The following is a 17,695-nucleotide window of genomic DNA, read 5'->3' on the forward strand; positions in this document are numbered from 1 at the left end:
AGTTTATTTTTAGAACTCTGTATTAGACTAGTTAACAGAGTTGTGAGGAACAAAATTAGAGATCTGAAATTTTAAATGCCATATAAACTACCAAAAATCGTGTGTACATTTGACTTTACACCAAAATATCATGGTTCAGAATACATTTCAGACAGTTAAAGAAGACAATTATTTTGTGTTATGTTAAATGTGCCTTTCATAGGGTTCTTGGAATATACAATAAAATTTCTTGAAGTGATCAATTATAAGGAATTAAAAATAAACAACCATCTATATTAGAACACAAGCACTATTCATCCCTTCACAAGACAATCTTCAAGTAATATATACCCTCTGGGTAGGACGGGTAAACAGATGAAGATTCACATCAAGTACAAAAGGGAACTGGGTGGTGGGAAATGTCATGCTGCTTAGAACAGCTTAAACTTAAAACCTGGGCTGTGGTAGTTTGAGAGAAAATGGCCCTCGTAGGCGCACAGGAAAGTGGCACTATTAGAAGTGTGGTCTTGTTGTCGTTAGGTGTGGCTTTGTTGTAGGAGGCATGTCACTAGGTGGTAGGCTCTGAGGTCTCAGAAGCGCTCCTGTGTCATTGCAACTTCCTGCTGCCTGGGTATTCAGGTGTAAAACTCTCAACGCCCTTCCCAACAGCATGTCAGCCTTAGTGCTACCATGCTCCTGGCGATGATGTTAATGGACTAACATCTGAACTGTAAGCCAGTCCCAACTAAATGTTTTCCTTTCTAAGAGTTGCTGTAGTTATTACGACCCTAAGACATGGGCATTATTCTTTTTTCTAAAATTTCGATATTTAAAGACTACGACATCCACAAATACAAGGAAAGCAAGACTATGGAGTCGGGTGTCCTTACTTCAATTAAAAAACAAGTTAGATGATGGTGGTGCACGTTGTTAATTTTAGCACTCAGAAAGCAAGGCAGGCAGGCAGATCTATATGAGTTCAAAGCCAGCCTGATCTACAGAGCCAATTCTAGGAAAGCCAAGGCTTCACAAAGAAACCTTTATAATCATATATATGCTCTGCCAAAAAACCACATATATACACATGATCTTCCAGGTAGTTAAGAAAAAGAGGATCATGAGAACTCAGCAAGCTCCATGTCATTACTTTTAAGTGTCTCTTGCTAGGAAGAAAAAAAAAAAATCACACACTGGATTCACTGAGTCCTTCAGGTCTGCTGGAGGTTTTTCATTTGATAGTCACCAAGTCTCTACCACCAAAAGGATAGAACTTAAAAGCCATGAGAGGTTAGCTTTGGGAACAAAAATTCACAAAGTTTTTGAATTAAAATATTATTTCTTATATAGATTTCACAAAACTGAAAATACCAGGTGCAGCTAAATAACACAACATACAAGCCTATAAGCACACATAAACTTAATGAATGGATAAAAGTTAAATAAATGAAATTTATTACTTTATTTATAGAGTTGTTTTGCAACTTCAGGTAAAGCAAGTAGTAAACCAGATCTAGAGAGAACAGTTCTCCAATAAGGAATTAGTTAGCAGACAAAGTGGGAATGTTACAAGACTTTTCTAGACTGTAATTTTGTAGTAAGTGTTCAAAAATAGCCTTACAAAGTGCTAAATATCTCAGTACTAGGAAACTATCTTAAGATAAATTACCCACAATATAGAGTATGTCCTTAGTTGGCACCAGCACTAAAATTCATAAAATTTATAAGTTATCACCAATAACTAGCCTCTAAATGGAACCAATATTTAGTTCATCAACTGCTTTTCAAATAGAACTCAGGAGGCCTGCGTTGTCCTCCTACATGAATACTGTTTAGCAACAACAATCTATTTAAGATAATTTGAATTTTTAAAAGTCAACGTAACTTGAACAGCTTTTCCCTTTAATTCAAACACATTTGTTTTTTTGAGACAGGGTTTTCATTTGTAGCTTTGGCTGTCCTGGAACTCTCACTGTATACCAGGCTGGACTCACAGAGATCTGCAACCCCTGCCTCCTGAAAGCTGGGATTAAAGGTGTGTACCACCACCACCGGCTCAGTTAACTATCTATCTCTAAATAATGGAACAATAACCCTCTCTTCAAAACCATGGAATCATCTCCACAAGAGCTGTATCACTTTTACTGAACAATCCCTACTTTGAGATGTAGTAATAGTAAGCTACAGGTTAAGCAACAGAACCCAGCTAATTATTTTAGCTTGGAATGTTCTTTCATGCTTGCTATTCCAAAACTCAGGAGAATCAAGTAGAATGACACTGAGATCAGACTGAACTAAAATCAATCAATCAAATCAATCAATCCATCTCTCTCCCTTTCTCTCTCCCCTTAAAACTGCCGCATCTTTGAGCTTAGTGACATACTTCAAATAAATCAGTATTTTCAAACTAAAAGCATACAAATACAAATATTTTCACTACAAATGTATTCCTTCAGAATCTTCCACAGAAATGTTTTAACATGTCCCAGGGAATGCATTACCCAATGTCTCTAACAAGAGAACTTCAACCCAATGAAGCGCATTAGATCAGAAATTAGTAGGAATGTTTTCAAGTTGAGTTCACTGCTCTATTATTTTTCATAGTGCAGTCTTATTTTCAAGACTATTAAAACCTGAAATCTCAATATCTTAGCTTATTTTGAAACTGGTACTGAGCATATACACCTTTGTTCCATTACCTAGGCCAATTACACATCCCTCCAACAAAAGAATGTAATACGGTTCCTGCCTTCAAAGAATCCATGTATTTATTCAGTGTGATTAATGCTTCGGAGTCTGTAGAGTCAACATTTAGTACTTATTGACATAAAATTCTGGGTTTTTTTTTTACAGAAAACTCTAGATAGGGGCCAAAGCATGGAACTAAAAATAAAAAAATCGTTTAGCTGCGGAGTGTCATACATCTAATAGGACAAGGCAACATTTCCCTCGCTTTCCTGTAAGCACTCTTCCATCTACTAAGAACCAACTGCCTCTGTACGAAAAAGCAATTCGTTCTGTTTTGCTTTTGTTTTTCAAGACAGGGTTTCCTCTGTTGTAGCCTTGGCTGTCCTGGAACTCACTTTGCAGACCATGCTGGTCTTGAACTCACAGAAAACCACCTGCCTCTGCCTTTCGAGTGCTGAGATTAAAGATGTGCAATGACACCATCCACCCACAATTCATTTTCTGATACAAGGATTTAAAAAAATGGAGTTCAAACGGGGAGCAGTTGGAAATTTTAAGTAAAAAAGAATAAAAAAAAAAAAGAAAAAAAAATGGAGTTCATCTTAACACACTTTTCCATTTACTTCTGAAATGCAGAGTATTTTGTTGTGGTCAATCATTCCTTTAGGTGTGGTTTTTTTTGGAGACAGGGTCTCACTATGTAGACCAAGCAAGTTTCTATTCGTAACCCAGGAGGATTTTACATTCTTTTTTATCATGATAAAAATTTTAAAATCTTTATCACTTCTCTGCAAGAATGCTAGAATTACAGACATGCACCATCACACCCAGCTCATAATTTGTAGTTGTTTATAATTTGTTTTCTCTAATTTTTCTATTATCAATAACTATAATGAAATATTTAATGTTACCTTTCTTCCAATTGCTCCATTCTGTTTTTTTGGAGGTGGTGGCTCAAAAATGCGTTGCTGCTGCTGGGGTGGAAGTGTAGAATACAATGGAATGATTTTAATATCTCCAACTTCGGGGCCCAAATCATCAACTTCACGCTTTATTCTCTTACAGGCCTCATCAATTTCCTACAAAACAAAAACATTGATGATGAAAACAAAAATCATGGAATATAAAGTATTCAGCGTAATCCTCATTACATTTCATTTGACATCAATGATTTGCCTTCATTTTCATATTGATAATCAATACCTATCATTTCATAAATAATCTACTTTAAATTTGGTAACCAAAAATAAAAACAAATTTCAGTGTGATATTCAAACAGCCAATAAAATTTTGATTTCTGTATTGAGTCTGATATGTAACTGCTATATTTGTAATCCATGCCCCTTTTCTTGAAGACTCAGATGTCCTAATTAATTCTCAACAAATTGTATTAAAATTGAAATTTCTCACCCAGGAACATTTAACTGCACTCATAACCTTTTCAATTTTCACAATCTAAAAGAAGCCAATGTGGTAGATATTTTAAATAAGTCAATTAGGCCTTAATGTCACATATCACTATTGCAATTATATGGAAGACTTGTTTCACTGTACCTAATGAGAACAAGCACCTTTACGACAATATCAACATAGATATTTAAAAGCAAGCTGACACGCAAATGCCTTAGAGCTGCTTCAGAATTTTCCTCACCAGGGCAAACTATTCCAATGCATTCATATTCAAATATAAACTTAAAGACATAATAAATGCATTAAGGAGAGGAGGAGTAACTCTGGGGTAGAAAATGGTTTAAAAAGGGATGGTTGGTGGGCAAATATTTTGCTGAAACAATTAAACTTGGAAGCACATTAATTTATTCAAGTCTGTCATGTATATAACGAGGCAGTCACCTATTCTAACCAGTAAGTTGTTTATTGTTTAAATTCTTTTTCATTAGAAATATCATTAAGAAAAAAAAGTAATTTCAGGTAAACTGGGTTTCTATCAAACTAAGTTTCCTAAAAATGATTTTAAACCAATCTGCAATTATTTCTCTGTTGAAGAATATAAAATTTGGGGCTGGCTCAGAGGCTAAGCACAATGGCTGTTATTCCAGAGGACCTGAGTTTGGTTCTGAACACCCATATGGCAGCTCACAACCATCTATGTAATTCTACTTCCAGTCTCTGTTCTAGCTTCTTAGGCACAGGTATACAACACATACAAGCAACATGCATAAAATTAAAAAATATACAATCCTTGGACACAATAAAACAAAACCCCTTTGCCCACTACAAAATACCAATTTTCTTAACTATCCTAAGGTTGCTTGACACAAGAAAATTACTATTAAAAATTCAGTGTTTCGAGCCAGGCAGTGACAGGCAGTGACAGCACACTACTTTGAGCACTTGGGAGGCAGAAGCATGTGGGATCTCTATGGGTTCAAAGTCAGCCTGGTCTAAAAAGCAAGTTCCAGAACAGCCAGGGCTATAACACAGAGACACCCTGTCTTGAAAAAAACAAAAACAAAAGACAACAAAAACAAAAAAGAAAGAATCCACTGTTTCTTGAGAACACCTCAAGTTTCTAGAAAATGAAAATAGAATGCTATATATTAAAAAATTAAGGACTTTTTTTAAGAAAAAAAAATGCTTTTAAATGCTCTATCTAGATCAGAATGCCCCCTGCTGGCATGTAAATACAGAATTAAGAACCCTATCAAAGTGAAAAGATTTTAAATAAGACAATTAGACTCCCAATGTTTCAGATTTGTTAATGTCCGCAACACATTGAAAAATAAGTGATTAACCTAACACGTACACTTCACCTATTAAAAGACTGCTAAACACAGTAAATGAAATCTACAAAAAACAAACCAGTTAAAAGTCTTCAAATTCAAAACATATCAAGAGTTCACAGCTACTTCATTTCATAATAGGGCAGTACACACGTGTAAACACCACATAAAAGCCTCCCTTTTCTCTATGAATGAAATAAATTACATTAAGCTGGCGCAGGAAAAGATCCTTTTGGTTTTCCCCAAGAGATCACCCGAAATTTCCAATACTATTCAAATATGCCTAGTTGTTGAAGCAGGTTTAAGCAAAGAGGAAGTAAGAAATTGTAGAGACCAAACAAAAAGAGGACAAAATGAGCACACCAACAACATCAGCATCAACAGTTACAGGATGAATGTTGTTTACATGCCATTTGAAAAGCAGTAAGTCTTAAAGAAGCTTTATGGAAATTTTCCACTAAAACTGCATAAAAAGGATGAGTAGTTCCAATAGAGGGAAACTTTACCCAGAAAACTGCATTTGCAACACACCTTAGCTCACAAAAGAACTAAGGATGAGTCTCTACAGGAAATGAATTCACAAACACCGTTCCCCAAGACATTTGGCAAAGTCTACAGGTCTTTGCTGGCTACCTCTCACGAAGTATTGCCACATCTAATATGAGAAGGCGGGGCATGCTGATAAATGTCCTACAATGATAGGTATCTGACAAGACAAATTTTCAACTCACAACATAAATAGCATTTAGGCTGAAAAGTCAAATTCTACAAGGGAACCATGCCTAAAGGCACAAAACATTAAGAACAATTCCAGGTTTAAAAAATTATCCAAAATTCACAGCTCTCAACTGAATGGCATTCGCTAAAACATCATCTAGTTAACAGTACCATAGGAGCTGGTGAAGTCTAAGACACTAGCAATCTTCCATAACACTGAATAGGCATCATTATGTACCATAATTTTGTGGAACTATAAACACTTCTCTGGAAAAGCAATCCAACGTCTTAAATGACTTAAAGAGCTTGTACGCAATGTTGACTCTTGCATTTCCTCCTCGAACTTATTTTTAAAAAAATTGAACAGCCGGGCGGTGGTGGCGCACGCCTTTAATCCCAGCACTCGGGAGGCAGAGGCAGGCGGATCTCTGGGAGTTCGAGGCCAGCCTGGTCTACAAGAGCTAGCTCAGGGATGGGCACAGAGAAACCCTGTCTCAAAAAACCAAAAAAAAAAAAAAAAAAAAAAAATGGCCAGTGTTTGTCATATTAAGTTTATAGCTCCTGGCTAATAGAAATCACTGAACGAAAACTCATAAAGGATGATACCTCTTGACCAGTCAAGAAAAGAAGAAGGTCTCCTTCCTCCTCTTCACACATATGTATCTGGATCACTGTTCGAATTGCTGCTTCAAGATAATCTCTCTCTGGTTCAGGAGTATAAAAAATCTCAACAGGATGTGTTCGGCCAGGAATAGTTAAGAGAGGACAGTTGTCAAAGTAAATCTGGAATTTCCCAGCATCTAGGGTAGCACTCATAACTATAACCTGTAGGAGGAAAACAGCAAATTACTTTTGAAGTTTTAAAAATTTTCATAATCTCAAAAGGGAAAAATAGTTATGGTCCTAATTAAACATATATTATCAGCTATATAGACAGTCCTTAAGGCTGGGTGTGGTAGTGTATGTCCTCTTTAATCTCAGCACTAGGGAGACATGGGCAGGCATATCTGTGAGATCGAGGCCAACCTGGTCTTCATGAGTAAGTTCAGGACAGCATAAATAGCGAGAACCTGTCTCAACACCCCACACTCCCAAAAAAGGTAATCTTCAAAGATAAAGAAACATTAAAAATAAAGTAGAAGCCAGTGGAGTGGCACACACCCTAAATTCTAACACTCAGGAGACAGAAGCAGGTAGATCACCCACCTTATGGGCTCAAGGACATCCAGGGTTATGTAGTGAGACCTTATTTTTAAAAAACAAAGCTGGGTGGTGATGCATGCCTTTAAGCCCAGGACTTGGGATGCAGAGGCAGGAAGATTTGAGTTCAAGACCAACTGGGTCCACATACAGAGCAAGTTCCAGGACAAGCCAAGGAAAAAGAAATACTACCTCTCAAAAAATAAATACACAAATAAAAAAAATGCAGAAAGGAATATTGTAGCTATTTATATTTTAAAATACGAGACTATCTGATAAGTAACCCCTATGTAAGAGATACACTCATTATACATTATGGAAATAAAGATCTGCTAATATTATTACTGATTAATAAAATTTGCTCATTTCTCCTAAATTATCTTAATGAGCAGTGTATTTTGAAAACCTTAGGTATGTTAGGGTCTTCAGGCGGGCTGGCCCAAGGCCCAGGCATCTTCCCATACCCACATTTCTGGCCCAGGGATTACAAGGTGTCACCACACTTATAAGACTGTTTCTTTGGGGATGCTGGCCCTGTGTATAATTGCTCCTACCCGGTTATATTAGGGCATCCAATACCTCTGGCCTCTGCTAGCCTCAGCACTCATGTGCACATTCCTACACGCACATGCACATGCGCATGCACACACACACACACAAACACATGACTAAAAATAAAATGACTTCACCTTTAAATCTGATCTTTGTCTTACAACTTCCTTCAAAACACCCATGAGAATGTCTGTAGCTAATGTTCTTTCATGAGCCTCATCAAGAATTATCACACCATAACGCTCCAGGAGGGGATCATTCATGGCTTCACGAAGTAGCATCCCATCAGTCATATACCTACAACCACAAAGGCAACATTAGTCGAGACTCATCTGTGTGATTTTAAAACTAAGCATAATGACATAAGTAACAACTGCAAAAATTAGACTCAAGAGGAGTTTAAGAGTACCTGAAAGTTATCATAAAATCTTACCAAATATTGCAATATACTGAGAAACATAACTCCTAACTGTGGCATACAATGATCACATGGTTTCATACAAACACTAAAACCAATCTTTCATAAACTAAAAAAAGGAAAAAATGCCTAAAAAAAATCCAAAACAAGCCAATAAACAAACCATTTTAAGTTGTTTCATGCTATCAAACAATTAAAATGTTACTACATAAAAAATGTACATTTTGGGGGGAAAATTAAACCCTAACTTTTTAAGGTGATAATGTTAACAATAGTTGACATCATAGAAGTCTGCTTGCTATCCTCCCCAACACCAATGAAATGATCGAAGGGTCAAAAATGGGTTCATTCATTAAAAGCTCTGGGAATGACAGCATCAGCACCATAAGAATGTTGATACTTAAGTGTAAAATAAAAAGTAAATGACATCAGACTGAATGGTGAGTTTAAAAAAAAATGGAAAGAAGCTAGGCTTAGAAATGGCTTCAGAGAAGGCAGTTAATATGGAATTCAGCCATTACAGAAGGGACCAGTAGAGTCGTATCAGATCAAGGGTGGTTTGTAAAACACTGTCAGTCATCTCCTGTCCATTCCACTCAGGCCAGTGCTGTAACTAGCACAGAACAACTATCTTTAAGTTTGGCACTTAGACAAAAACATAGTATGCCTTTCAATGCTAAAGCCACGGTTCATGGTCAGTTAAATAAAAACCCATTATTTTATTTAGAAATTTAAATCCGAAGCCATTATTTATGACTTCATTTTAGTTCGTTGTCCTATGTCTAACCATAACCAATCTTTCAGCAGCCAACTTGACTTCAGTTTATACCATCCTATGAAGCAGTTAAGTTCAGCATTCTGACAGCATACAAAATAATGAACCCCTCTCTTTATTTCATCTAAGTAATCATAAATTTATTTAAAATATTCGGCAAAGTATACCTTTGGTGTGGGAAAACAGTCTGTATTCTGCCAATTATATTTTAAATAAATGCTGATTGGTCAGTAGCCAGGCAGGAAGTATAGGCGGGACAACCAAACAGGAAGTAGAGGTGGGTCAATGAGAACAGGATAATTCTGAGAAGAGGAAAGCTTGATCTGCAGTTCTGGCCCAGCCACAGAAGAAGCAAGATGTAACTGCCTCGCTAAAAAAGGTACTGAGCTAACATAGACAAGAATAATGGGCTAATATACGTTATAAGTGAAATACGAAGCCTGAGCTAACGGGCCAATCAGTTTATAGTTAATGTAGACCCCTGTGTGATTTCTTTGGACTTAATGACTGCGGAAAATGGGCAGGACAAAAACCCTGACAACATACCTTCACTATGCACGCACGAGTCAAATGCCAGGAAAGGGCTTGTTATACAAGAGCCAAAATACCTAGTCCCTATTTATACAGTTTGTGTTTCTTTAGTGTTCCTTTAAAAATAAAAAAACACCACCATTTCTGGAATCAACTCCTAAGATTTTATTTTAAGGATATGAAAAAAAGACACTGTCAATTAAACAATGACTGAATGTCGTAACAATACAGCATAGCACCTAAAAAGTCACAGTAGTTTCTAGGTGTCTTGAAATTTTTCATCTATTTGAGAGCACTTGGCAATTGCCATATGAGTTACTAAAATGAGTGACAAAGTAATTGTGAATAAATGCCTTGGTGGCAACAAAATTTTTATTTTAACTTTTAGGGGGACAAGAAAGAACTAATTATTTCAACAATATTTGTTCAAATACCTATTTATCATACCTCAGTGCTGCCACTACACCTTTCTGGACTATCAGCTGCTAATTTTTCAACAGGAAACCCTACATTTCTGAAAACACTTTAATTAGCAGATTAATTCAGTCTGTTATTTCCAAAAATTCATACTGTGTATCTGAAGTTACAATACTTGAATTAGACCAGTATCAAATATTCACAGGTAATAACAACCTCCAAACGCCTACTAGTTACCAGACTTCAACTGATTATAAGGTGTACTCCAATTTATAAGAAAGTCACAAAACCGGTGTGTTAATGTCTCTAAATTATACAGGCTTATAATCATAATTACTTAATAAGTTAAAACCAAGTAAAACAAAAAGCTGGTGCTGAGCAACACTATCCTAGCTTAAGCATTTTTCAACTAATATATACAAATAACATAGGAGAGCGACCAATAAACTGCATGAAAGTTACTCCTAACTTACGGCTGCTAGTGAAAATAAACTTCTGAATGTTTTTATAAAGGTGTTTCCAGAAACTTTAAAATGAGAGGGAAGATCCACTCTAGATGTGAGGCTGTGCCATTATGCCACAGGCTGGGCTCCCGGATTAGAAGCTACCACCTGAGCTTTATTTCTACTTCTTTCCTGCAGATAGGGTATGAGCAGCTGCCTCACACTTCTGACCACCATGCACTCTTCATGGTGTTTCCCATCCCTTCTTAAAAGGTAAGCCAAAAATAGGCTTTCTTCCTTATGTTGCTTGTCTGGTATACGGTCACAGCAAAGAGAAAAATGAATACAGCCAAATTAATATGCCTATTTAAAGAAGTGTATAGAAAACAATTTGCCGGGCCATTTTTTGTTTTTGAGACAGGGTTTGTCTGTAGCTTTGGAGCCTGTCCTGGAACTAGCTCTGTAAACCAGGCCTGCCTCTGCCTCCTAAGTGCTGCAATTAAAGGTGCGTGCCACCAATACTCGGCAAAAGCAACTTAAGGTTGTAAAGAATCAACATTTCTCAAGGACATTATGATCTTTTGAATATGGTATCCTTGAAGGATTGGTTTCAGTATACCAAGGGGATACCAAAATCTGGGTCTTATATAAATTAGCCTGCTATTTGCATATAACCTCTGAATGTTTTTATATATTTTAATTTTATTTTCTAGATGCCCAACACATAATCATAAAGTTTTATTTAATCTTTAAGGAATGACAAGCAAGTGTCCAAGTTTAATACAGATAGTGATTTTTTTCTGGATTATTTTCATTTTCACAAATGCAAAATAGTGTCAACTCTATTTACTTTTAGCATTCCTTTAGCTATAGAATTTCTGGATGCCAACAGTAACACAGAGAACAAAGCAAAAATGGCTTCATTAACAGAAAATAGTTCTTTAATAGAGACTGTCCCCAACCCGGAGTAGTTCAACTTTACCCTGTTAAAACGGGGAACTTCTCATGGGCTAACTCAAACACTTATACCATTAAGAACTTCGCGCAAACTTAGTCAATATGAATAAAGAGTTTTACAAAAAGTCTGTTGTCTATTATTAAGATCTCTTTACAAACAGCCTATTTATAATTCCTGGCTATGTCATAGACATTCCAACAAACTCAGTTTGGATAGTTAATAATCTCAGTGTCTGCATATATATTCACAGCCAACTAATTGAACAACTACTGCTATGAGCCTATCACCCAAAATTATTTTAAATTCATGAAAATCTCCTAGATAATTTAAGTTTATTGAATCATGTTTTCATCTTAACAATGTAAATAGTAACATTACTACTAATTCAAGATAGTTCAGGATTTTATCAACAAACATTTCTTGGTAACTTCCACAGGATCAAGTATAGCCTGACAAACGTGAATAAGTACAAAAGAATATCACATTACTGGATGCAGTAGCAGTTCTTAACCTTCCTTAAGATGCAATCCTTTAATATAGTTCTTCATATTGTGATGACCCCAACCATAAAATTATTTTCATTGGTACTTCATAACTGTAATTTTGCTACTGTTATGAATCATAATGTAAATATCTGATATGGAGGATATTTGATATGTAACCCCTAAAGGGGTAACAACCCACAGGTTGAGAATCACTAGGCAACAGTGAGAACTACTAGATGTAGATGCCAGAAATGTACTACCACCAGCAGCAACTATTAGCCATGTTGACTACACACTGCTAATCTGCGTGTAATTACTTAGGGCTGTACACATATCAACATACTTTGTTTAATATACTAACCCCAGACTGGGTCTCCTTTAAAATTCCAAACCAAAGTTACTCAGATAACCGAAACATATTCAGAATGAAAAGGAAATTACATAAATCACTAGATCCCCAGGTCCCACTTCATCAACAGAACCTTTTAAGGATATTACTGAATCTGCCTCCTTTCCTAATTTTGCTAAATATTCATTAAGATTCTTGAAGCTACAAGTTTCACATTCCTCTATTGCCTATTTCACTTCCTCAGATTAAGTGGAGAAGGGAAGGAGAACCTACAAAAGTTACATACAAGGCAAGTGTAAAAAATGGAGACATAAATCCTATTCCAAAGATAATTATGGCTCAACTAGACAAGACATTAAAAGTGCTGGCATTGATTTTATAATGTGTCCATAATAATCTAGTTCTTTGATATCTTAAAAGCAATCTGGCATAAAAATGCTTATACAAGTTTGTTCAATGTATAAATTTTTTATTTATACTATAGTATTCTCCAAAGCAAAAAAGTTAACTGCTCCTCACGATAGCACATACCTTTAAACCAACACTCGGCAGCAGAGTCAGAGACATAACTCAGTTCTAGGATATCCTGGTCTGTACTAGCAAAGGCCAAGACAGCTAGGGCTACAAACACCGTATCTCAAACACACGCACAGTTGTAATAACCACAGAAAGCTGGCTCAGCAGATAAAAGAACTTCCACTACACCTGATAATCTGAGTTTGATCTGCTGGAATCGACATGGTGGAGAGAACCACATGTTGTTCTGTTACATACTCACACATATGCGTTAGGGTGGGCCGTGCTAAAACCCACACTCAAATTTTATATATTTAAAGGCTTAAAAACTAACCCTTTCCTTAAGGGAACAAAGAAAAATATTCTATCCCATATGCCTGAAATTCTTTCACCCTATATATAAATCCTTCTATTAGCTTCACTTGGGTCTTAGATTTTAAACAGTAATTTTTCAAGACTGAGACACGTGCCTAGCGAATGCAGATTCTGGGTTAGACTCCTTACCAACACCCTGACAAACCAATTTCTCATCTAAGTCGAATCCTTGAGTTAGTCTTCCATGTAAATACCATGTTCTGATCTGAATCCTTGTATCTGCTATTTGCTTTTGATGGACATGGACCAGATTAATTTCTTACTACACTGTCGAACACATAAAGCACTGGTAAATAGCTAAATAGCTGAGTATGCTTTGCTAAATGCTGGGTTCCCTCAATATCAAGCTTCTTCTTTTTTTTTTTTTTTTTTTTTTTCTTTTTTTTTTTTTTTTTGGTTTTTCGAGACAGGGTTTCTCTGTGGCTTTGGAGCCTGTCCTGGAACTAGCTCTTGTAGACCAGGCTGGTCTCGAACTCACAGAGATCCGCCTGCCTCTGCCTCCCAAGTGCTGGGATTAAAGGCGTGCGCCACCACCGCCTTCTTCTAATTGTGCATCTGAAAAAAAAAATTATCATCCTCACTACCAGTAATTCCAGCCATGAAGTCAACTCTAAAATATTTTTCTATGAGTATCAAACTGTTCCCTTTCATAAACTATCTGTTCCATGAAGATAACTGAGAAGTTTCTTATTATTTACTGCAATCCATACTACAAAGTTCTTCAGTGCACTGAAAAGGTATTATGAGCCAATGTCTTCTTTGACACATCAGGATGTATGACAGTTAACAGAGGCATTCATCCCTACCTAACCCACTAATTTTCACAAGCTGGACAGACTCTTTAGCTTCCTAGAAACTATGTTCAATTTGCTTGTTTGTATTTCATAATTTCGATCCAAAAACAGCATCAGGGAAAATAAGCTTGAGGCCCTGACACACCTAACAATCACCTAATCGAATACAAAACCCTGCCCACTCACCATACCGCTAAGAAAAATCTTTACTATTCTTTTGTATTAAAAGTTCATTTGGCTGGAGGGGACGGCGCATCTGCGAGTTCAAGGCCAGCCTGGTCTACAAGAGCTAGTTCCAGGACAGGCTCCAAAGCTACAGACAAACCCTGTCTCAAAAAACCAAAGAAGTTCATTTGACTATTTGATAAACATATGAGGACTTTAATTTCTAGATAGAAAAATAGCTAATCTACTGTAAAGAGCTGTTCTATGCATACACTCTTCCTACTCAAATCAACTGTACAACTGACCTTAAATTTATTAAAGCTTTAACTATTTTTAATATGTGAGTTTTCAGAGTTAATAATACATTACTATAGCAAACATATCCAGGTACTTTTTACAAAGGCTGCTTAGTGAAGCAGTCAGTTCTGTCAATTAAAACTACCACTAGCACTCTTCTCATTAAATAATAGTTACAATTTTTCTTTAAGAAAATGAAGAAATAAATCCATTTCCAAGGCTGTTAGCAATGCCAAGTTAGCTTAAACTACTGAACAGATTATAAAATACCAATAAGTTTATCAGGAACATTTTTTTCCTAAAGTTTAATTACAATTTCTAGGAAATGCTTAATAAGGTAATACAATACCAAAAATGTTTTCTCTTTGAACTATTGCACTGTTTTAAAATAAGCTGGTTTTCCACAAAGACGCATCTTTTGAAAATCTACCCTTCATCTACTTTCTACCACACACGCTATTAAGGCTTGTAACTTTCTTAAATTCCAAACTGCTTTCTTACGATAAATGTACTAATCAAATGTCAAAAAGTAATCCTTTGAGAGATGAGGAAGCACACCCAAGAAGTAAAAAAAAAAAAGTATATTAGCTAAAAAGTAACTGGATATTCTAATAAAAGAGTTGTTTTTAAGTTACACATTTTAAAGAACATACTAAATATTTAAAAACAAAAATATCTCATCTGTTCTCCTTCTCCAGACATTTAAAATTCTTTTCCTAATTCAATCAAATCAGTCTCATTTATCTCATTATAAGTTCTATCCACACCACAGGTTCATGTCACTGATCACTCAACATGTGCTACACATCATCTTCTTACAATGCAACTGAAAATCACACCGTAACCAAGTTATTTCTAAAACTGACTAAATGTTCTATAAATGCCAACACATAAAAGAAACAGAAGAAAGTAAGATTTGTGGGACAATATATATCGCTACTTATGCAGAACATAACTATAAGATACGGAAAACAAGTAGGCAAGCAAAAGTTACGAGGCTCAATGTGGTCATAAGCATAGAAGGAAGCAGGATCTTAAGGAGCTATCATAAGTACATTATAACAAAGGATTCCTCCATGAGTTGACATACAAGTACTATACTATTAATTTCCCTTACCCACAAATAAAATCATGTTAGTGTTCTAAAAGTAACTTTTTAATAAGTGATTTTTTTTTTACTCTTTACCATATTCAACTGAACAATCTATTAATACTTCACATTTTATGACATCTGTAACATTTCACAGAAGATGTAGTACCACATAACTAAATCTGACCTTTAAAATGGGAATTTCTACTGAGGGATATATTATCACCAAGAAAAAATTATTAAAAAATTAAGAAGCCACCTGGCATGTCTAAGACAGTCTACTTCATACTATTCTAAAACCAGTTAACTCCATCAATAAAGCTCAGAAGCTAACTGTAGAAAACGACAATTAAAAAAACATCCATTTAAAAGATAGAGTACTTACTTAAGAATGGTTTTTGCACTACTGCAGTCTTCAAATCGAATGGAGTATCCAACTTCCTGGCCTAACATCACATCCATTTCATCAGCAACTCTCTGAGCCACACTCATTGCAGCCACTCTTCTGGGCTGTGTACAGGCAACTCCTCTTTTGGGTCCTGGCAATGATCGCATATACTCCACACACCACTGTGGTATCTATGAAGCAATTTCACATTTAATTTTTTTATACTTTACTTAAATACAAACTATATGCACCACCAAGTACTTTATTTCACTCTAATAATCTAAGACAAAGTTCTATTATGCAAATAAACTGTTTATAACTCAGGTTACAATAACATGAACTCTTTAAGGTAGAAGTGTTCATAGGTAACACTGATGTGATATAACTATACTCCTGGGTGAGCTAGGTCCACTCAGACTGCTCAATAAGCTCAAGAGTAAGCCATACCATAACTATTTTTTAAACAATGGGAAAAAAAACACCCAATTTAAATTCCACCCTTTAAAAACCTTAAAGTCTCAAAAGTAAAATATAATATAGTCTTGAAAAACACATTTTAATTATAAAATGTTTAAGCACAACTATCATATATATCCTCTTAAGACTATAAATTGCAATCCATCAAAAGGTCATGTTACTTTTCCTCCAGGAGTGGTATACATAATGACAGTACTTTAGGTACCATCTTAAAAGTAAGTTCTTAAATTGCCACCTTCAAGTTCAATAGGATTGAGAGCAGCAGCCAAGGAAAAGAAAATTCTGAGCTCAAGGTAGTCGTTATGGTGAGCTGTTACACTATGGAGACACGAAGGGACTCTCTCACTGTTTGGTTCTCTAGAAAGAATAGGAAGATGCCGATGTTCACCACCTTCAGTAAGAATCCTCTGCTACAAGTACCTGGGCCTGCCTCCATCAAAGCTTCTGAGATCACAACAGGTTCTAAAGCTACAGAATGCAGAGGGTTTGGATCTAAGCATTTACATGATACTATCTGATGAAAAACCTCAGCTGGTACACTGTTATATAATTTAGATTACTTCAGCCATTATAGGCTAACTATTGCATAAAAAAAAAACACAAAGGGGAGGTAACGATGATATTCTCCAAAGAAAATAGTATCTTTTAAGGACTTACATAAAGAAAACTACAAACTAAGATAACAGTATCTCCCCTAGTTCTGTAAACCAACAGACCTATGGTCAGGTGCTTTTCTTGGAAAGCTGTATTTATCTGCCTTCATTTCACAGATCATCCTCCAAAAGTAGAAAATAAAATATGGTGACCAAGTAATGTGAAATTCAAACCACTGACTAGCAGATCAAACGAACAATTAATCCTTAATTCTTAAGTGTTTGGGTTTTGGGAAAAAAATCCATTCCAATAAAATGAATGATTTAACCTCATTTTAGAAACAAGATAGGTTAATTTGGTAAATCTCAATCTTTTAGGAGTTCTTTGTATTCTTAACTGATGACAAAGCAATACACTTACCTATTAATTCCTAATAAAAACCCAAGTTCTGTAAACTTGTGTTTTGTTTCTACAAAAAATAATTTTTCAAACAAAACTTTTCTAGTAGGGTACATATTTTACATAGTCCTAATAACAATGTCTGCCTTGATAGAGAGCACTTAGTTCTCATTATATGCTCATCTGCACAATGCAAAATATCTTAAAAGGTGGAGCTATAAAAAAAACTTAAAATGGATAAAATATGAAAAATACATAGCCCCTGTCTCTCCAAAAGTGATAAACAAGTTAAACGAAGATTGGTAATATTATGTAAACTTACTGGCAAAATATATGAAATAATTTAAAAT

At 35.6% G+C, this 17,695-nt stretch overlaps 1 protein-coding gene across 1 annotated transcript in view; it reads right to left on the reverse strand.

Annotated features, from left to right (window-relative positions):
• Positions 1 to 17,695, reverse strand: part of Dhx15 (DEAH-box helicase 15) — a 39,417-nt gene that overhangs the window by 14,217 nt on the left and 7,505 nt on the right. The window contains exons 3-6 of the mRNA XM_057771548.1: positions 15,873 to 16,066; positions 8,012 to 8,171; positions 6,729 to 6,947; positions 3,576 to 3,743 (exon numbers count right to left, since the gene is read on the reverse strand). Of these exons, the coding sequence (XP_057627531.1) occupies positions 3,576 to 3,743; positions 6,729 to 6,947; positions 8,012 to 8,171; positions 15,873 to 16,066 (741 nt within the window). The remainder of the gene's footprint in view (positions 1 to 3,575; positions 3,744 to 6,728; positions 6,948 to 8,011; positions 8,172 to 15,872; positions 16,067 to 17,695) is intronic.

Source organism: Chionomys nivalis, chromosome 6 (genome assembly GCF_950005125.1).
Source record: "Chionomys nivalis chromosome 6, mChiNiv1.1, whole genome shotgun sequence".
In the NCBI taxonomy this organism is placed as follows: domain Eukaryota; kingdom Metazoa; phylum Chordata; class Mammalia; order Rodentia; family Cricetidae; genus Chionomys; species Chionomys nivalis.